We start from the raw sequence: 18,783 nt of genomic DNA, 5'->3' as shown, positions 1-18,783 counted from the left end.
CTGTACCATAGGCTTGTTGCTGTACTTATACTCCAGGGAGGAGCAAAAGAAGTTATTTTTGTTCTGTACCATATCATATGGTGGGATTGTAGAGCAGGGTGGCTGCTGTTGTCACTCAGATTTGTATTTCCAAAGGTTAAGATGTTTTTGATTACATCGTATATCATGATTTAGCAATCCTACTATGTTGCAGCAGGAACTAGGAGGAAATACTTCATGCTGTTTACTTGATGAAGGTCCTCGTGCTCTATGGAAGCATTGAGAAAAAGAGTGTGATTCCAATCCTTTTGGAGAGTGGGATAGAACTCTAGTGTTGTAATTTCTACTGTGAAAAGGAACCTCTAATTTTATAGGTGCATTTCATCAGTATTTTGTTTACATGCAATTCTTCTGATTGTTAAACTGCATCTGATTATGAGGTGTTTTATGATTAATTTCAGAATTATTTAACCTATGTAAGCTTGTTTGTGTCACAGCTTCAGCAAATTACTGACATCATCAAAAACACTGCATCATTGAACTGAGGCTGCAGAAAATGAGTTCTCCAGTAGGGACTCATCTACCTTTTCTGGCAAAATGTTTGTCTCAAGTGACTCAAGTTTTTCCATGTTTTTCTAGTACAGTTCAGCTAGGACCAAAGCTGACTGTCTTTTAAGGCGATTACTTGAGACAAACTTAATCTTACATCATTTTAAGAGTCATGCTGTCACTTTGTATTGTTAATGAACCCCTCATTGCAAAGTTGGAGCCAAGTCTGTTTTAATATTCCTCCACATCTCCACTTTGCTGTTACTTGGTGCAGTGGACCCTGGATCAGAGGTGGACTATATGGAAAAACAGCCTTCTGAAATACATTATACGTGACTTCAATATGACTTTTTATCTGGCAGTGACTGAAGGTGAAAAAACACTTAACTAGTGTTGAAATTAATTGCAAGCCTCTGATAGATTAGATTATCTTCATATATCAAACTGTAATTAGGTATAACATTAGCAGATTGTAACTTGAAGAGAGACAGATACAATTGGTAATGACTTAGCTTCAAGAAGATATTTTCTACTCCTGTCAACAGTGTGTCTCACTGAAAATTTCTCAGTGTTTACTCTGTTAAAGCACTAGAAGTTGTCATTCACTACAGACCATACTAAAATCTTTAGGAGGGGAGAAAAAAATTTCCTTTTTAGTATGTGAATTTGAGCATGCGTGATAGATAGCACATGATGAGAATAGGGACTACATGGGGAAAAAAGCAGAATCAAGCCAAAAGTGGCATAAAGTGGGCAAGAATTATGTGAATTTAGCATCTTTTAACATGCACATGATTTTTGGGTAGTGTTTTCTGAGCATAGAACATGACCAGTGTCACCAAAAAATGAAGCATTTCTTAAACCAATTTAACGTGTTGTTATGAATACAAGAAAAATCAAGTTAGCCATTCAAATTATCCTTAATTGTACAGCTTTAGAACTCTTTTTATGATTATGGTAGAATAAAAAATTTCCTTAGGGTGGCACTAAGCAGTTGCCACTAAAGCAGATGTTGATACAAAATTTCTTCTTAACTGGGAGTGTGTGAGCCTGAGGGACCAGTCTTCCTGGTTGTATCTTCATTGGTCTGCTACAAAATGAAATTATCAGTTAAGTCTTTAACAGGGTGCTATTTTTACATTGTTTGTTGTAGTGTGTCCAGCTATCAGCTTTTAATAAGTCTAGTAAGATCAAAAATGTACTTCTGAAAACTACTATTCAAAGGCATGGTCCAGATGTGTCCAGCAAACACTGTACTAATTAAAAACCAGTGTGCATTTTCCATTCAGCCAACCAGATTTTTTTTATTAACCTTTTAAACTGTATGTTTTGGAGTTGTGCTTAGTGGGAAAGATGGGCCTGATTTGTTCCATAGCCTCTGTAATAATTAGTACTAAATAACTTGTCACTATTAGGTAATAGAATGATACAGAACAGCTTTGTCATATGGCACTATTGCAGGTACTTCCTGCTGAAATCAAGGGTTGGGTATTGTTGGGGGTACCCTGAACTTTTCTAAGGAAATACTTAAAAAAAAAAAAAACAAACCACCAAAGCCAAAACCCAAACAGCTGTGTTTCGTCATGGTAATTTGGAGAGTCATTCAGTCTGAAATGAGGGCAGGTCACTTTGAACTCCCACAATTCTAACATATGTTATTTGTGTTAAGTGAAGGCAACAGGTTGGGGCCTCATTTGTGCCTGGTCTGTGCTAACAAGGTGCATCTTCTGAGTCCCCATGTTGTGCCCTGAGCATAAAGCCCATCTTCCCCCGTCTTGATGCTGTTTGGTCTCATGGCACAAGGGAATTAACAGGATAGAATGTATGCACCACTGTTAGGCTGTATCCTCAAACTTCTCTTTCAGCCTGCCCCTTTGCTTTTCTAGCATAACATGTTTGTTTCTTCTCTTTTCTCTCTTACTTAAAACTTTCCAATCTTCAGATCAAATTTCAGATTTCTGTGATAATTTTATGTAAGCCTAGAGGAATATGACGACTCAGGTTATCTAAGAACCAAATCTGGTCCTTTAACAATTGCTGAATGTGCCTTCAGTTGTGAAAGCTGTCTCTTTCAGTGGAAAAAATATTCAGCACTTACTTGTGTTTCAATGTTGATTTGTTCATCAGTAAGGAAGATAAGTGTAATTTGCCTATCATCCTTAAAGGGGCAGGGGAAAATCTTGTATTAGTTTTAATTGCAATACCTTATCTAAAGGCAGCCTGGTCTCTGTGCAGATTTATTTGTTCCATACCCTTTTCAGAATGTTTTTTTCAGGACAGGTTGCAGGCTGGGGGATTGGTCCATAAGAAAGATGGGTAGTTGATGGACTAAGAGTGACAAATACAAGGCAGAAAGTTCATTTTAGTGTCCTCCTGTTTCGACACAAATGATTGCAGCTGGTTTTGATGTAACTTTGGCATTGATCTACCCTAGCACTGTAGGTGAAGGAATACTGAGTGGCACAAGTAACCTCAATTATCTACTTGAAACTGGGAGATGATGAAGAGAGATTTTGTGCAAATCATACCTTGTGATGGGTATGACCTTGTTTGAGTAACCAATGTTTGACTGTCTTTGAGAATAAATAGATAAATATATTATCTGCTCCTTTTTCTCCTCGCATATTTCCTTCCTAACATCAGGCTTAGAACTAGCTAGCAAGAATGAATATGAACAGTTGTGGGAAAGTTTCATATCACATTTATTTTTCTTGCTTTTTACATAGTTCATCTTTCTCCTTCAGCCACTTCTGCATATATGGGCTGTTTATGTCTGCATTTGTATTCTTTTTTTTTCCTCCATTCTTCCCTGCCATTCCTTTGTCTGAAAACCATGCTTGTAGATCAGTTGAATGGTAAGGAAACAGCTTTTAAAACTTCAATTAAACCCCCTAATTCAAAGATATTTCAATTTGCTGGATCGTTTTACTGATAATATTTTTGGTACAGCTTTGTGAGCTGTGAACACTTCATTTGGATTCAGCAGTAGGGAAAACGGATATGGGCTGACACTTTCTGAGGTCTGCCTCTGAGGGGTGAGGTAGTTCTGTAGTTTTTTCAAATAAACAGCTGAAAAATTAAGATGTAAGATACAAGTGGAGAAAAATTAAGAAGTTTTTAAAAAACTTTTTAGACACCCTAATACGTACAGCTTCTACTTATGGCAAAGCTAAACAATTTATGGAATAAGCTCCCCTATTTTGCTTGACAAGGAGGAGGGATTAAGGTGTTCTAATCACAGCCTTTTTTGATCATAAGGAAAAAAAAAAAAGAATTTATTTTCTAGCTGCCTTCCATGTTCGTGTGGTGACACCTGTCATGGAGGGAGATGTAGATCCAGACACTGTTTTCCCCACAGTTTTTGAAGCCTGATTTAATTTGATCTGTTCTTCTTCCTGTTTCACAAGCCATTAAATGACTACAGTAACGTAGCATATAGACATTGACTTGACACAAATCTCTTGTTCACTCTTTTACTTGCTTGGCAGTTCTGTAGGATTATGAGCAGAAATGATAACTGATACGTTGCATGTGATGCTCGAGTGTCATAATACAAAGAGGGAATAGCACGAACTGCTTATTTTTGCAGGGAGTGAGCACCCTCAAATACGATACTTTTATTTTGTGCTGGGCCTGTTTCGAGCCGAAGATGTCAGCTTTAGGAATAGATCCTCTGAGGCAGCCTGTGATAATAAATACTTTCTTTTTTGTTTTTCTTTTATGCTTCAAGTTTCACTATAAATTATGAGTGTTATTTTGTCTCTTTATTTCTCATGTATAATGTTAGTGTTATGCAGTCACATACTAATTTTAATAAGTAGGTTCATAAGAGTTTTCTGGAGTTGGATTTTGAAGGCAGGTGCTTCTGTGTCTTACTAGTTACATGCAAAAACTGTTTTTTAAATTCTCTATGGTGGAATGTCTGTAGGTGATGAAAGGATATTAGTTATTGTCTGACTTCCCAAGGTGCTTCTGTCCAGCAGATGAGTTGTGTATTTTTAGTGTGTTTCCGATTAACTTGGACAGCGGTTGTCTTTAATAGCTTTCAACTGGACCTTCTTTAGCTCGGATGTTTTTATTAGTGTCATGTGGAGTGAAATTGAGGCAAAGGTCATGTTCATATTGTCCCTTTTATCAGATTAATGCAGTTTGTTTCATCAAATGCCAAAATAAATGGGGAGGAGTGTTACAGGTTTTGAAATTGCTGAGCAGTAAATGTTAAACTTGTCTTACACAACCGTTTGAGGGACAAACACACTGTTCTCCAGTGCTAATGGTTTTCCAAGGCAGCAAATACATACTCAAAATCTGAATATCCAGGGTATTTTAGTGTTGCCATGCAGAACAGAGAAGCAGCAGTAAGACTCTGCTCCGTTTAGCAGGTTATCCAGTAAAGCTGCTATATCTGCAGTTTGACAGGAGCGAATACTGAATACCCCGGCCGTGTAGGAGGGCCGAAGGGCAGCCATGGGGTGCGTGTGCACGTGTGTGTGCAAGCAAGCATGTTTATTTGCTGTTATTTCCATTGTGCAGATTCGTCGAAGGCGCCTTGCTCGGCTGGCAGGTGGACCATCTTCCCAGCCTACCACACCACTGACGTCACCGCAGAGAGAGACCCCACCTGGACCACCTGTCGTAGCACCAGCCCCGGGGCCATCCCATAGTCTAGGCCTAAATGTCCATAGCATGACCCCAGCTACCTCTCCAATCGGTGCATCAGGTAGGCTGGCCTGTGAGTGGCAAGAATTATTATTGTGTGTCTGCTGAAAGCTGTTGGGCAATTCTTCCTCTTTCGAACATGAACACCGTTACTGCTGTTATTTCTGCCGTTAGTAAAAATCATTTTCAGAAAGAAACATTCTAATGTGGTGAGCGAAGGTACTTTTTATTTTAATTTTCCAAGTAATAAACGGTTATTTACAATTGTTTTCAGTTTATCAGTAAACTGATAATGGGTTACCAGTTATCAGTTACTGATGTTAAATAGGGGTTACCACAGCTTGAAGTTCGTAATACAGTTTAATATTACAGAAAAGAAAGCCAATCTGTCAAGGTGACAGGAAAAAACGCTTTTCAGTCTTGCAACACAGTTTTTATTGATTGGTTTCTAGGTATATTTTAGCAATCAGTCCCAAGTTCATTTTTGATCTTTAATTACTAGCATTTGGCACAATTAAAAACAATAGGCTCTGGTTGTACATTGTTAAGGTAAGAATAAATTATTTGCTTTCTTCTTTGTATCACTTTGCCAATGTCACTATTTACTGGAGTGGATACAAGTAGGATACTCACAAATGGGGTTTATTTCAGAAGACACAAATAAGGCCTGTTCTATTAACATCAGACAAATGCAGAAAGCATGGAAAGTTGAGAGGGTTGCTTTGTAGAGGGTGAAGACAATATTCTTACATATAATACAACTTGTGACCTAAAAAAAAAATAATTAAAAAATATTTTGATTTCAAGTTAGATGTTGTGGAAATCAAAACAAATTGGCATGTTTTCCAGTATTGTCATCTTTATCTGCAAACTTAAATTGTTTTGCATGTTGTGTTACTAATCTGAGAGATTCACAAAACCAATGTTAAGACAAATGTCAAGATTCTATTAAACAGGTTTTCAATATCCTAGAATAATTTAGATTGGAAAAAAACCCTTAAGGCCATTGAGTCCAATGGCTTGATGTCCTTGTATTGAGGCACCCAAAATTGCACACAGTGCTTGAGGTGATTTCTAGTAATTTGATACAAAGAATATTTTTTTCTAATGCCTCTTGATAAACATGCAGAATTTTTTATCGATTTACTTAGTTGCTTTCTGAAATTTTATGTTTTCTCCTTTGGCAAGTACAGTAATTTACAAGCTTGAATCTTGTAATTTAATTACAGTGCTGTTCTGAAATACCTAAAGTGACTCCTTCCTGCTTATTTTGTTGCCTTGTATCCAAAGCAGGACAGAGAAAAGCTGTCAAAAGCATTTTCTGAGAAAAGCTCATTGCAGATGGAATTTAACACTGTGTATTGTCCTCATGATTATAGACAGCAGCCCAGAAGCAAAGGTGACTCCTTTTTTTTTTTTTTTTTTTTTAACAACAGTGCGGAGGTCACTTGCTGTGTTCGCTAAGCCTGTGGTTACATGGCTTTTTTAACCCATCTTAGGTCTGACTCTTGCTCAAAGGAGTATTTCTCACTGCCTCTCCTTCTCCTGTCCTTAGCAACTGTGTGGTGAGGTGGATCGTGGACTTAATCCAGGTAAAAAATAACCAGGAAAAGTAAATGGTTAGTTTTCAAATAGATGAGGTCGTGATCCATCTTGCTGCACAACCGTATAAATGATAATGGCAGCAGAGCAGGAGGTGTGGAAACATGTACCTGAAGGTAGAAAAGTTTGTGTATTGGGAGACAGGCTTATCATGGTTTGAAGTGGTCAAGACCTTAGAGATTTCTCTTTTAAGAATCCATCTGTCTACACTGGGTAGTTGGTAATGTTTGACCAGAAACAGAAGTTACCTAGTCAGTATAGCGTTGGCTTCCGATAGTGCCAGTCATTGCAGTGATTTAATAATGCCGATCTCTCACACCAGGGTAAGAGATACGGTTAAATTGGGGAATAGATCAGGAAGAAATGTTCACCTGATTATCTGCTGTATTTATTTAGCATAAATGAAGACTCAGCGAACGTTGTGTGGTTTGCAAGAGTTCCTTTGCATAGTAGACTAAAATGACTGGCAGAGGATTTTAATTCATTTGGACACACAGAGAAGCAGCCCCAGCAGAAGAGTGTCCTTGTAAGAATCCATTTTCGTAAGAAGTTGCATGTCATGGTGAGATCAGACTTACAGGTCAATTTCGTGGAAAAATGAGCTTTATTTTTTAATGCGTTTCGAAAATATTTTGGAGAGCCTAAAAACAGTATATCAGTGACAGCCACACATACTGAGTGTGTGGTCTTCATACTTTTAACATCTCTATATATTGTTGTTTCCTTTTTTTTAAAGGAAAACTGGAATTTCATGTGTCAGGTATATTATTGTATACCTGATCCAGCAAAGTGTAGATGGAGGTAAATTCTGGAAAATTTATTGTGAAAAGGTGGTAGGTAGGACGGTTTGTTTGAAGAGGCTGCAGTCTAACTTTGGAAGTACATTTTCCTGGCAGTGTGAGTAAGACCCCAAGGGAATGTAGAACAATGCGCTGCTTTACCCTGGTAAGCCATGTTTGCTCTAGCCTCTCTGTCTACTGACTTAGCTAGCTTTTTCCTTGGGAAGAGGGATGAGGAGAGAGAGGGAAGACTCAAAGAAGACTGCCCCTTTATGATCGATAATGTACTGAGGAAAACAGGGCTGTAACTGGGATATCTTAAGTCAGCGGTGTGCTTTAATACCCTGCTGAAGTCTGCGTTCCTCTGCTATGGACAGCATGTTTCTGCTGGGTGTTATCTCTAGGGAAACTACATCATTGAAGTTCTGCTCTTGAAGTTGCTTTTATTTAAGTTGATTGACCTGAGCAACTTTGCTCTGTTCAGACACTGTGCTTGACATTTCTATATCGTTGGTTTTGTGGAGAAACTGTACTAGGCATGCAAGGACTTTCAGTGTCAAAGCTGTAATATGCATCACTAAAACTCCAGGACTGGAGGAAATCACAGAATGGTGGGGTTTGGAAGGGACCTCTGGAGATCATCTAGTTCAAGCCCGCTGCTAAAGCAGGTTCGCCTAGAGCAGGTTGCACAGTATCGTGTCCAGGCCAGTTCTGAGTATCTCCAGAGAAGGAGACTCCACAACCTCTCTGGGCAGCCTGTGCCAGTGCTCTGTCAGCTCTTTAGAACTGAAATGGAGCTGTTCTTGACGTTTTCTTGCTTCCTGGGTGAAATCTTCTGCAGACGTTTAGCATTGGCAAATAGGTGGTTAAGTGAAATGTAACTTTTCTTGGGGGATCTCTGTACCTCTCTTGATTCTCCGTTTCGTACTGGAAACCTGATGGGCTCAGGAATGTTGTTTGAATGTTTATAAATGAATGATAGTACCCAGCTACAGCCCTAAAGTTAGTAACCACAGCACAGAAGCTTTGAACAAAACTGAGTAAAATTTACATGTAGCAAGTGTTTTGTGATATGTGCAAGCTACTTGTCCTGCTATGCCTTGGAGTGCTTTTACATGTCTTCAGTTATAGAACATAGGTGTTTGGACAATCTGCTTGTTAAATTCTTTTGTGAACACCAATGCAAATTAACTTTACCTCACACATCTTTTCCACTTTTTATTTGAAGATCTGAGTGATTTCTGGATGCTGACTAATTTCCATCCCTAATATAAGAAGTTAAATATAAAACTTTTTATACCCAGGGAAGTATCAAAGCAGTAGAATGAAGCAACTTTTCCTACCTCCCGTGCTCAATATCTAGATTTTCTTCAGCAAACCATCTTCTAAATGGGATTTTTCTGCCTTCTGCAGTTTTGTTCCTGTAAAATGAATTCTTTCAAGATCTAGCAGAGCTTTGGGAAGGGTGCTGGAAAACAAAACAGCTTGTGTCAAAGAGCATAATCCTGATTTGTTCTGTTTTGCTGCCTCCGCTGTTAACTTCAGACTGTGTTGCTGCCATAAATGCAGGACAAGCTTGCACTTTTCAGTAGTAACACTGAAACACAGTCAGTGCTGGAATGTAAAAATAGGTTGCCAATCTGGTTTTACACTTCTCACCTGAAACTTAATACTGTTCGGGAATGTCTTGTAAACTGCAAGCAAAAGAGCCCAAAGGAGTGAAATTCACTGCTGCTTTCTTTTTAAACAGGTGATGAATAATACCTTTTTTCCTACTCTTTTGAGAAGTCTGTTTACTGACATGCCAATACCTAATAATGGTAAAACTACGGTTGCAGCTTGCAGTTATTGCTACTTGATTATAAATCATGACTTGAAACAGTGTCACTAGGCACAAATTTTAGGAATAGGCTACATTTAAGATCCCTCTTCATTTAGATGTTTGTAGAACCCATTCAGCTTCCATTGTTACAGAATGCAAGGCTTTTTCTGGATTATTTGGAATTATGCATATAACTGTCCTCCTACCATGCTAGTATCTAACACTTCTCTAAAGAACTCTTCACTGCCAAATGAATCCATCCGTTTGTATCCTGACCCTCACCAGCCATGCTCCAAAGCCATTATATTGCTCTCCATTTGCTGCTGTTGCACGTAGTGCATGTTGTTAGGACTTCTTGGATGCTTGTTTTATCCTTGTGGAGAAGGAAAAGTACTGATGACTTCCCAGTAAATTGTCGGAGGTTTTGTGGGAAGACTATCGGAATTCAGATTCGTTTGGTCCTGTATCTCAGCCAAGTTAACTCCGTTGTAATGACCCAGTGTGAAGTCCTATTCTGATAGGACTGACTTTAGAGGGTCTTTGACAAAGTCTTAAGGTAGGGCAATCTTGTAAGAGATCGGTTTGCTAGTGTGTGTTTTTTTTTTTTTTATGGGAGTGAATCTCCGAGCACTTCATGGATGCAAATTTAGTTTTGTTCCCTGTGTTATAATACAGGTAAGCATTCCTATATTGTGGCTGCAAGAGGAGGTAGAATATGTGATTATCTGTAGTCAAATGTGAATATTATTAACATTTATTTCCTAATGCATTACTAAGAATGCTTAAGAGCTGGATTGAAAAACACAATTTCCTCTCCTTTTCCATCCAAATAATTGTGTAGTGCCTTCTCATCGCTGTAGTAGTAATCTTGGTGGTGCCTTTTCTCTAGGAGTAGCCCACCGAAGCCAGAGCAGCGAAGGAGTGAGTTCACTCAGCAGTTCTCCATCTAACAGCCTTGAAACACAATCTCAGTCTCTCTCTCGGTCTCAGAGCATGGATATTGATAGTGTCTCCTGTGAGAAAAGGTAAAAAAAAAATGCAGCTTGTATGAGCCGGCAAATATTGCACAATGCTAATCGTCAAAACCACTGACACGGGGAAATATTCTGCCGTTTCTCACTTCCAGCTGTGTTGATGCAGTGGGGTTTAATGCTTAAAAATGACTGTTTAGACCACTGTAATGCTTTTTGTAGTCTGGTTTTAATGGGGATTCCTGACCTAAAGTGATAAAAACCAAAGCATTAGCTTAGTCATTAAGTGATAAGCGTGTCTGGTGGGGATAATTCAGCTACTCCCTTTAAAAAAGGAAAGGTTATGGGATGTGATAGCTGTGTAGTTTGTATTGCCTGCTGAAGAAATTTAGAATTGTTTCTTGAATTCAAAATAAATGTAATGAGAGAAGGATTTATCTACTAGTGATTTTAATTGCTCTTTGTGCATATGGCTGTTCCTGTTGCATTGTTTCTTCTCTGCTGCTTCTACTTAGGACGACACTCCTTCAGTCAGCCTCTTACAGAGGACTCTCTGCAGCTTTCTACAAGTTAATGGGCTTCTTCTCTTGTTTCCACTTACAGTATGTCCCAGGTAGATGTGGATTCAGGAATTGAAAACATGGAGGTCGATGAAAATGATCGCAGAGAGAAAAGGAGCCTGACGGATAAGGTTAGTCTGGTTTATGCTGGCTGGATGGAGGAGTGATGCAGAGTTTTAGCTTGCAGTGAGTTCAGTTATCTCTATTTTGAACACGTGCTTTCAAGAGGATGGAACTAGCCCTCAGATGTCATCTGTGAGCAATTTCTTCACTACATTTCCTCATGAAAATTTGCGGGAAGGAAGAAAAGTCAAAACTTTGAATATCAAAGCTGCATTTCAATTGTCTTAAATTGGTTTATGAATGATATTAGAAAACTCTAATGAAAATGTTTTTCTAATATACCCTACAACAGTGACCTATGAATGCTCAGATCTATTTTTTAGTATGTTGTAGGCCTGAAAAAGACCAACAAAAGACAATTCTGAAGATTGTTGCAGCTTATTTGTATAGCGTTCGGAGGTCTACTAAAAGTACTGCATCAAATGTTATGTATGCTATGTAATAAGGTTTTCTTAATGATGATGTAAGAAAATAAATAAGAAAGTTTACCTCTCAAAGTTTAGACATGTGGTAGAATCCTTTAAAGTAGAAAAAGAAAGCAAGTACAAAGCTTTAATTCACTTGTAGAATTGTCCTCTTTGTAGTTTGATGTTAAAGCCTGTGTGAAATCAAGCCATAAAAAAATGGGACATCAGTGTAGTGGAGAGAAGTTTCTACAACAATTCTTGTAGTGCTCATTAGATGTCTTTGTTTATTCCTGCACTGTCAGTAATAAGGTCAGTTGGTAAAAGCCTGGCTTAAAGCCACGTAGCAATAACCCTGCCGCAGAACCCTTTCCAGTCAATTCCTAGCTGCAAATCAGGCGATCGGACAGCTCGCATTGTGCTACTGTGAAATAAATAGTTTGGAATCAAGGACAATCTTGAAGTGGGGGGTGGGAAGCAGTGTAAAGTAAAATAAAGCTTGGCAAACTTAGTTGAATTCCTCTTACTCATTTGGAGATACCAAAAAGTAGATAGGAGACAGCATCGTCCTCGTTCACGAGCAAAAATTTTTCTTGCCTGGTATCTGCGTTGGAAATTATGTCAATAATAAAGCCTTCTGTGCAGAAATAGGCAGGAGGAATAGAAGCACTTGAAACTAAATCATTCTGTGGTTCTATGAAAACAGTAAAGTGCTAGTAGACTAATAAAAATGTATTAATATGCCAAAATTTATGGTTCATTAAATGATGGGGGGGAAAGCTTTTGAAAAGGGTGCAGTGTTGGTAGTTGGTGGAAATCTCTAATGAATTTAGGCTTACCTAGTGGCCATTATGAGGTGTCAAATTTAAAGGAAAAAGAGAGCTTTTTAGTGGCAACCTTGTTGTTTTCAATCTCCATTTTGTTCTTTCTCATTGACTTACTGTTTCTGAAAAGAGTATTGCAGTCTCAAGAAGTGCGATACATAGCAGTACAATGTACACTTGTATTAGTCAAGTATCAATTTTTTTTATCTAGTAAATATCTACAACTCTTGCAAGAGAACTCTTGCAGGAAAATAGCCTTGAAGCGAAAACTTTTCCATCTTTGACATTCTGTGCAGCTGAATTGCCTGTTTTGTATATTATGTTGCTTTTACAGTGTTGGTAGAAGAGGGTAAGGGGGAACAGAGTTCTGTTGCTGGCTTGTCATGTATGTTTAGGAAATATTTTTAAATGCTACCTCTCCTGACACGGCAGGGATAATTACTTGAGGTTTTTTTTTTCTTTGTATTCCACCATTTTTTGGCGTGTGCGCTCAAAGCTGCCTTAGGGTTGCAAGAACCCTCCCAGTTAACCTTTGCTAGCCACTATATATGGTAGCATTCTTTTTAGAGAAACTACTTTTTCATTTTGGGCACAGTTTATATGATCTTCCTTTTTTGGAAGAAAGGGGAACAAGGCAAATTCTTGAGTCTCTTGTGGTGTCCTGACTTCATTCAAGTGAAAGATGTCTTTATTATGGGCAAAGATTTGAAAGCAGGAAGGACTCGGGGAAGCTCACTCCTTCCTGTGCTTCCATTTCTACAAGAAACTCTTAAAATACCTGTGCATAATAAAAATTTGAATCCCCAATTAATTCCTGAAAGCAGACACCATAGGTATCTTGGTTAAATTTCCCTTCTTAGTATACTGTTTTCAAATGTGTTTTGGGAATTTGCTTCCTACTGGATTTGAGTATTTCTTCTACATCTTTTCTGCATCTGTTTTGTGTTTCTTCAGGGTATTTTTTCCAAATACATTCTGACAAATATATCTGTATTCTTTCCTAAGTATACAAAACCTGCCATTAAGAGTTAGTCTGAAGCCATTTAAAGAAGACCTGCATCTGATTGTGACTTGACTAATAACAATTGCAAATAAGTTGGTGGCTTTTTCTTTTCACACCTTGTGGCCAGGAACCTCTGTCTGGGTCTGAAGTATCTGAGGAGCAAGCTCTACAGCTGGTCTGTAAGATCTTCAGAGTCTCTTGGAAGGACCGAGACAGAGATGTTATCTTTCTGAATTCACTCTCTGCCCAGTTTAAGCAGAACCCAAAGGAAGGTAGGTGTCTGAACTGTCATCATTTTCAGGGATTGTTTCAGTTGTGGCATATTCCCTACTCTTTATTTTTAGCTTTTTGTCTTTGATATAATGCTGGAGCCACCTACTTGTGGTCTTTGCGCAATTTCAACCTCAGCTATCAGCAGATGTAGCAGGAACTGGACTCTCCAAAAAGGAACATGGGACCGATTGGTCATAGCTCCTGTTCTAGTCAGTTGCTGTGTTCGCTGGCTGTGTTTTCTGTTGTCAAACTGGAGTGCTGATATTGTGGTGTTGCTGGATTTTTTTTTCCTTTCTAGAAACCTTTTAGCAAATTAATGGCTTGTCTTGCATCATAATGGACATTTAGCAGTTAATTTGATAAGCTAAGAATTTGTGATTGTTTTGTATAACAAATTGTGTTTTATGTCAGCTATAAGATTTGACCAAATTCAAAATTGTTATTTTATGTGCGGGCATATGTGGGGGGCGTGTGTGTGGTTTTGGTTTGTTTTTTTTTCTTTCTTTATGACGCAACTTGCCCAACTCAACAGCAGTGTGGGGAAAATATGAGAGGGATGCACAAGACTTCTCTAATAATCAACAATAACAACATTGAATCATCTATGACCTGTTGTACTTTCCATAAAAGTTATATTTTTGTGTAGCTGTAATTCCAGAACGTAGTCAATGTAGACAGTGTGATAGTTAGAAATGTGTCAGTCTATTGTTTTTGCCAAAAGCAGCACTTAATTCACGGAAGTACATGGATGTCCCTTTTAGTTGAAATCTCTGGTGATGTTTACATCTCTGACTAATGTGTGGATGAAGACAGTGGGTGAGGATACTGACTCTCTTCTTTTATTCTTAACAGTGTTTTCAGATTTCAAGGACTTGATCGGGCAGATTTTGATGGAAGTGCTGATGATGTCCACGCAGTCAAGGGATGAAAACCCATTTGCCAGCCTGACAGCTACATCACAACCGATTGCTGCAGCTGCCCGCTCTCCTGACAGAAGCCTGATTTTAAACATGGGCTCTAACCCAGGAAGCAGCCCTATGTTCTGTAATGTGGGCTCCTTTGGTTCCAGTTCGTTATCCAGGTGACTTCTGATTATAACTGAATACTGATTTCGCTTGAATATTGGTTGGTAGGCTAGAAGAGAGAGGAGTGGCATAAAAATGTCCCAAGAGCAATAAATAGAATAGATTTTTAAAATTCTTCACTTTTTTTTTTCATGTGAATGTCCCCCCACAGTTTTTCACCACACTGCCATGGCTAGAAGTGTATTTGATAGGTTGAAGCCATGTAGCTGGTTCCTTCTGGGAAGTATCCCTAACTTGAGTCAGTGAAGGCTGTGACTCTTAACTTAAAAGTGTGTAGATTGTGACAGTTTTGTTCAACATTAGTAAAAAGAAATAATATGTGTGTGAGCTGCAGAATTATTGCTGAAGATTCATCAGAAGAGCAAGGGACTTTCTTGCTCATTTTGTCTTTTTCACCCTTTTTCTGCATATCCTAAATCATTGCTTTTTTTTTTCTTTTTCCCCTGTAACTGGTTTAGTCTCTATGGGACTAGTCCAGCTCCTACTACCAATTTCACAAGCTATGTACCAATGACTGGTTCATCTCTTACCCCACCAGCCAGTTCAGTTGCCACTACATCTGTGCCTTCCATTACTGTCAGCTCTCACCTCACAGCAACAAGCCCTTCTTGGATGCAGCCTTCCTCTCCGAGGTACCGACCATACACTGTTGCCCATTCTGGAGGCTTTTCAGCTTCTTCCATCCCGCGTTCCTTGAATATTTCCATCCCATCTAGTTCAACAAGTCCTCCAGCTGTGGCTGCTAGCCCTCCAGCCATGCCACTCATCACATCCAGACAGAGACCCACAACAATGGGTCCACCTTTGTTTACTGCTTCACCCAGTACCTTGCGCAGGCGTTCTCCTTTACTGAACAGGATTCCTTCTAGGTATTTCACAAGAGCAAAAGAGTGTGTTTAATGTGTGCCGTGCAGGGTGTGGCATAATCGTGCAGTTTGGAAGAACTTACATTTGTGCTGAGCTCACCCTACTTACCCCGAGCTGATTTTTGCGTTTTGATTTGCGCTAATCTGTTGACTTCCTAACAAGCCATCTTTGCCAAAACGTTAAATCTGCTTCTGTGTGCATTTGAAATGTAATGTAATTAATTTAAAGGTAGCAATATTGTTTTAATTTCCTCCTCTTCTTACATCCATTCCAGTTAAAGTATTAGTTTTCTGTTCGGTTGCTATGTCTGGATAGTAAACCAAACAGACCGCCTGCTTTGAAATCAGTTTTCTCGGTTGGGCTGTAGTTGATTTGTTGAAAGTTGTTACTTGCTGGACTGTGTTAGATTTGATTCCCTAGTGCATAGATTTAAATCACAGATTAGCCTATTTCAGTATGCCAGGCCAAGTACTACTACGTTTTCACTGTTGGCTGCTCCTGGAATCTCCAGTCCCTGCAGGAGGGAGAAAGGAGCATGCAAGGTCTTTGAGACCATTGCTTTAAAGTTCAGTAGCTTAGAATTGTAATACTTATTATATGTAGTGTCTAAACATTCCCACTTCAGCCATAATTTTTATTAGGTCTCAAAAATTCTTTTTCAGTTTTTTGTTTATGGATGTGTGGTGTGTTGATTTGCGAATGACTTGTAGTCGTGTAACGAGCATGTTAGTAATAGTCTTGATTTTGCTAACATGGAGTTATCTGTTATCTGCATGTTTAGAGAAGATGATTTGTGGCAGACTTACAAAGAAAAGCTACCATTTATTTTTTCTTTTGGCTTAAAAAAACCTGATGGCCTTTTTCATTTCTGTTGTGGTAGTATATACGACAACCCTTTCTCCCTCCTTCTTCTTGCCGTTTCTGATGTGTCTGAGGACAGTAGTGATGAAGAAAATGAAGATGATGATTTTTCTTGTGTCCAGTTTGGGTCCAGGTATTGGAGAAAGAGAATGTAACCTGCATGTTTGGTTGCTTAGGAACTAACAGTCTGTGTAGTGTCAAGTGTTCTTCAAAGTGACTTAGGAAATGACTAAAGCAAAGGAGATGACTTGGATGGGTTTTTAAGATGGCGAATAACACATGTATAATGAATGCTAGTTAGTCAGCTCTTTTTTTTTTTTTTTGAAGAGATGACTAAGATAAAGTAAATGTTAATCATATGGCCTTTTTGGTTTAATGAGCGTGGCTTCTGAAATGGTGTTGGAGTGGAACTCCTGATTGATTATATGAGTAGAAGGAATGTTATTCGCCCATGGTTGTGGTTTTAAAACCAGTGGTACATCATGTGCATATTTTCTTATCAAAAATGTGAAAATGAGAACAGAGATTAACATGTAGAAAAAGAGATAGTGGCAAATAGCTAGCTGATGCAGACAGACTGTTGAAGATCCATTGCTGCTTGCCAGCTGAAGATGGCTCCTCTAGCCTGTAAAGAAAATACAAGTGAAATTTTAAACTGGTCCTTTGACATGGTAAATAGTAGAGGCTGATGTAGTTGGAACAGCCAAGAATGGAGGAGGAAGAGCAGAATATTTACTGTAAAACAGATTTATGAATCGTACAGCAAAGCCCTTTCATTTGTGTGACATTAAGGTATGTGAAAACAAAATGAGAATTTATATTAGTGAGTTCTGTTTGGAAGCTGGCCAGATAGCTGTGCAAAAAACCCTGCAGAACACTGCATATGCCAAGATATGCCAAAAAAGCTTTTGGAAATGTAAATGCAGGGTAGGATCTTCTCTAGTTTTACATTCCATTGCAGAGTAATGCTGCAGTGTCTCGGCTGATACACAAATGTTTTCCCAAAGAAATGCCCCATTCTTTTGTATCAACCTGAATCAGAGAAAGGAATAAATGTTGTATATAAACCCCCTGTATTTTAGAAGACTTACATGAAAAATCTAGTGTCCTGAACGTTTTCTATGAGCATTTGGACCCCTGATTGTGATAGTAATGTTGAGGTGGCCTACAGCTAGCCATACAGCCTGCTAGAGCCAGTTACAATTTGCAAATATATAAGGGAAACAACATGAGTGTCTTAAAGACTACGCGCGTGTTGACCAACTGGGAGGAAAAGAGTTCCTCTAAGGCTTTCAGTCCCCTTGGAAATATTTTATTTAGAGCAAAAGTTGGGGAAATCTAATCGCTTGGGCCTTCTAGAACTAAGCTGGGTCAAGACTTTAGGAAGTACCTTGTTGATGTCAGGGAATGCCCAATAAGACTTACTATGAGATGATCTCCCCCCCGCCGCTTTTCTGCATGTGATTGTTCCTCTGGTAGGTTAGGACACTACTGCTGAAGCTGGACTGTTAACTAGAAGACCTTCCAATAGGATCTCCTCTTTTTCATTCCAGTCTAATTTCAGGAAAGCGAACTCGGTATCGCAGGTTTAGGGGTTTTTGCGTACATGGAATTTAGGATTCTTTTCCCTCAACGTTTTGTTTAATTTTTATCCTGTTGGCAGTTTAATCCAAGTGTTGGATTGAGTTGTGCAGCCTCTGGTAAGGGTTTCTGAGGCTGCTGTGCTTCTGAAGTCTTGGTTTGTGTATTATGTCCTGGTATTCTGCAGACAGCAGTAACATGTTAGTTAAATTACAAGCACAGTGACTATACAATTATGCAACAACTTGCATTCTGAAAATACCGAGGCGTTCAATATGTGTATGAAGGATGTATGAGCTTTGCATTAGAATAATTTTGGTTACTGCTGCAGTGAAATCATTAACAGAATGACTAACTATAGAAGTAGTGGGGTTTTTAATATAAACTGATGTTCTTAAAAGGGTGATTTTTAAGCTGAATGTGAGAATTTAAGAGGTTTAAAAGAGAGGCTATAGAAAAGAAAACATGTGTGTGATTTCATGGTTACTAAGTACTATTTTAATAGACCTACGTTTTACATGGATTAATTTTAATTGAATAACTGAAAACAAATTCTCTCTGCAAAAAGAGATTGCTGCTATTAGAAGTTATGTTCCTTACCATGCTGAGCTACCAGATGCTTAGCAGTAATAACCTTTCCCTCATTTGTCGGTTAGACTGTAAAGCTTGCGCAATAGATTTGTACGGCTCCATTATTAAAATATGAATTCTTTTACAGTTTAAAGGAAATTCCAGTTTTGACACAGTTTGTAGTTTTAAACGTCTTTTTAAAAAGCTGCATTTAAGGAAACAAATACTTTTATTTTCCAGTGTAATGTCTGGGGCTTATAAATTGGTCTTT

General features: G+C 38.6%; 1 protein-coding gene across 3 annotated transcripts in view; it reads left to right on the top strand.

Moving 5' to 3' along the window:
• Nucleotides 1-18,783, top strand: part of UBE4B (ubiquitination factor E4B) — a 41,381-nt gene that overhangs the window by 943 nt on the left and 21,655 nt on the right. Inside the window, exons 2-8 of one of the 3 annotated variants that reach the window (XM_086475968.1) lie at nucleotides 5,062-5,248; nucleotides 10,280-10,415; nucleotides 10,965-11,052; nucleotides 13,403-13,547; nucleotides 14,401-14,629; nucleotides 15,092-15,502; nucleotides 16,381-16,494. In XM_086475968.1, the coding sequence (XP_086332094.1) occupies nucleotides 5,062-5,248; nucleotides 10,280-10,415; nucleotides 10,965-11,052; nucleotides 13,403-13,547; nucleotides 14,401-14,629; nucleotides 15,092-15,502; nucleotides 16,381-16,494 (1,310 nt within the window). The remainder of the gene's footprint in view (nucleotides 1-5,061; nucleotides 5,249-10,279; nucleotides 10,416-10,964; nucleotides 11,053-13,402; nucleotides 13,548-14,400; nucleotides 14,630-15,091; nucleotides 15,503-16,380; nucleotides 16,495-18,783) is intronic. The other 2 variants (XM_009948639.2, XM_009948641.2) reach the window with 2 other exon arrangements.

This window comes from Leptosomus discolor, chromosome 20 (assembly GCF_034619465.1).
Source record: "Leptosomus discolor isolate bLepDis1 chromosome 20, bLepDis1.hap2, whole genome shotgun sequence".
NCBI classification, from domain to species: Eukaryota; Metazoa; Chordata; class Aves; order Leptosomiformes; family Leptosomidae; genus Leptosomus; species Leptosomus discolor.
Note: the sequence above shows the minus strand (reverse complement) of the source record. Positions and strands in the feature narration are given on the sequence as shown.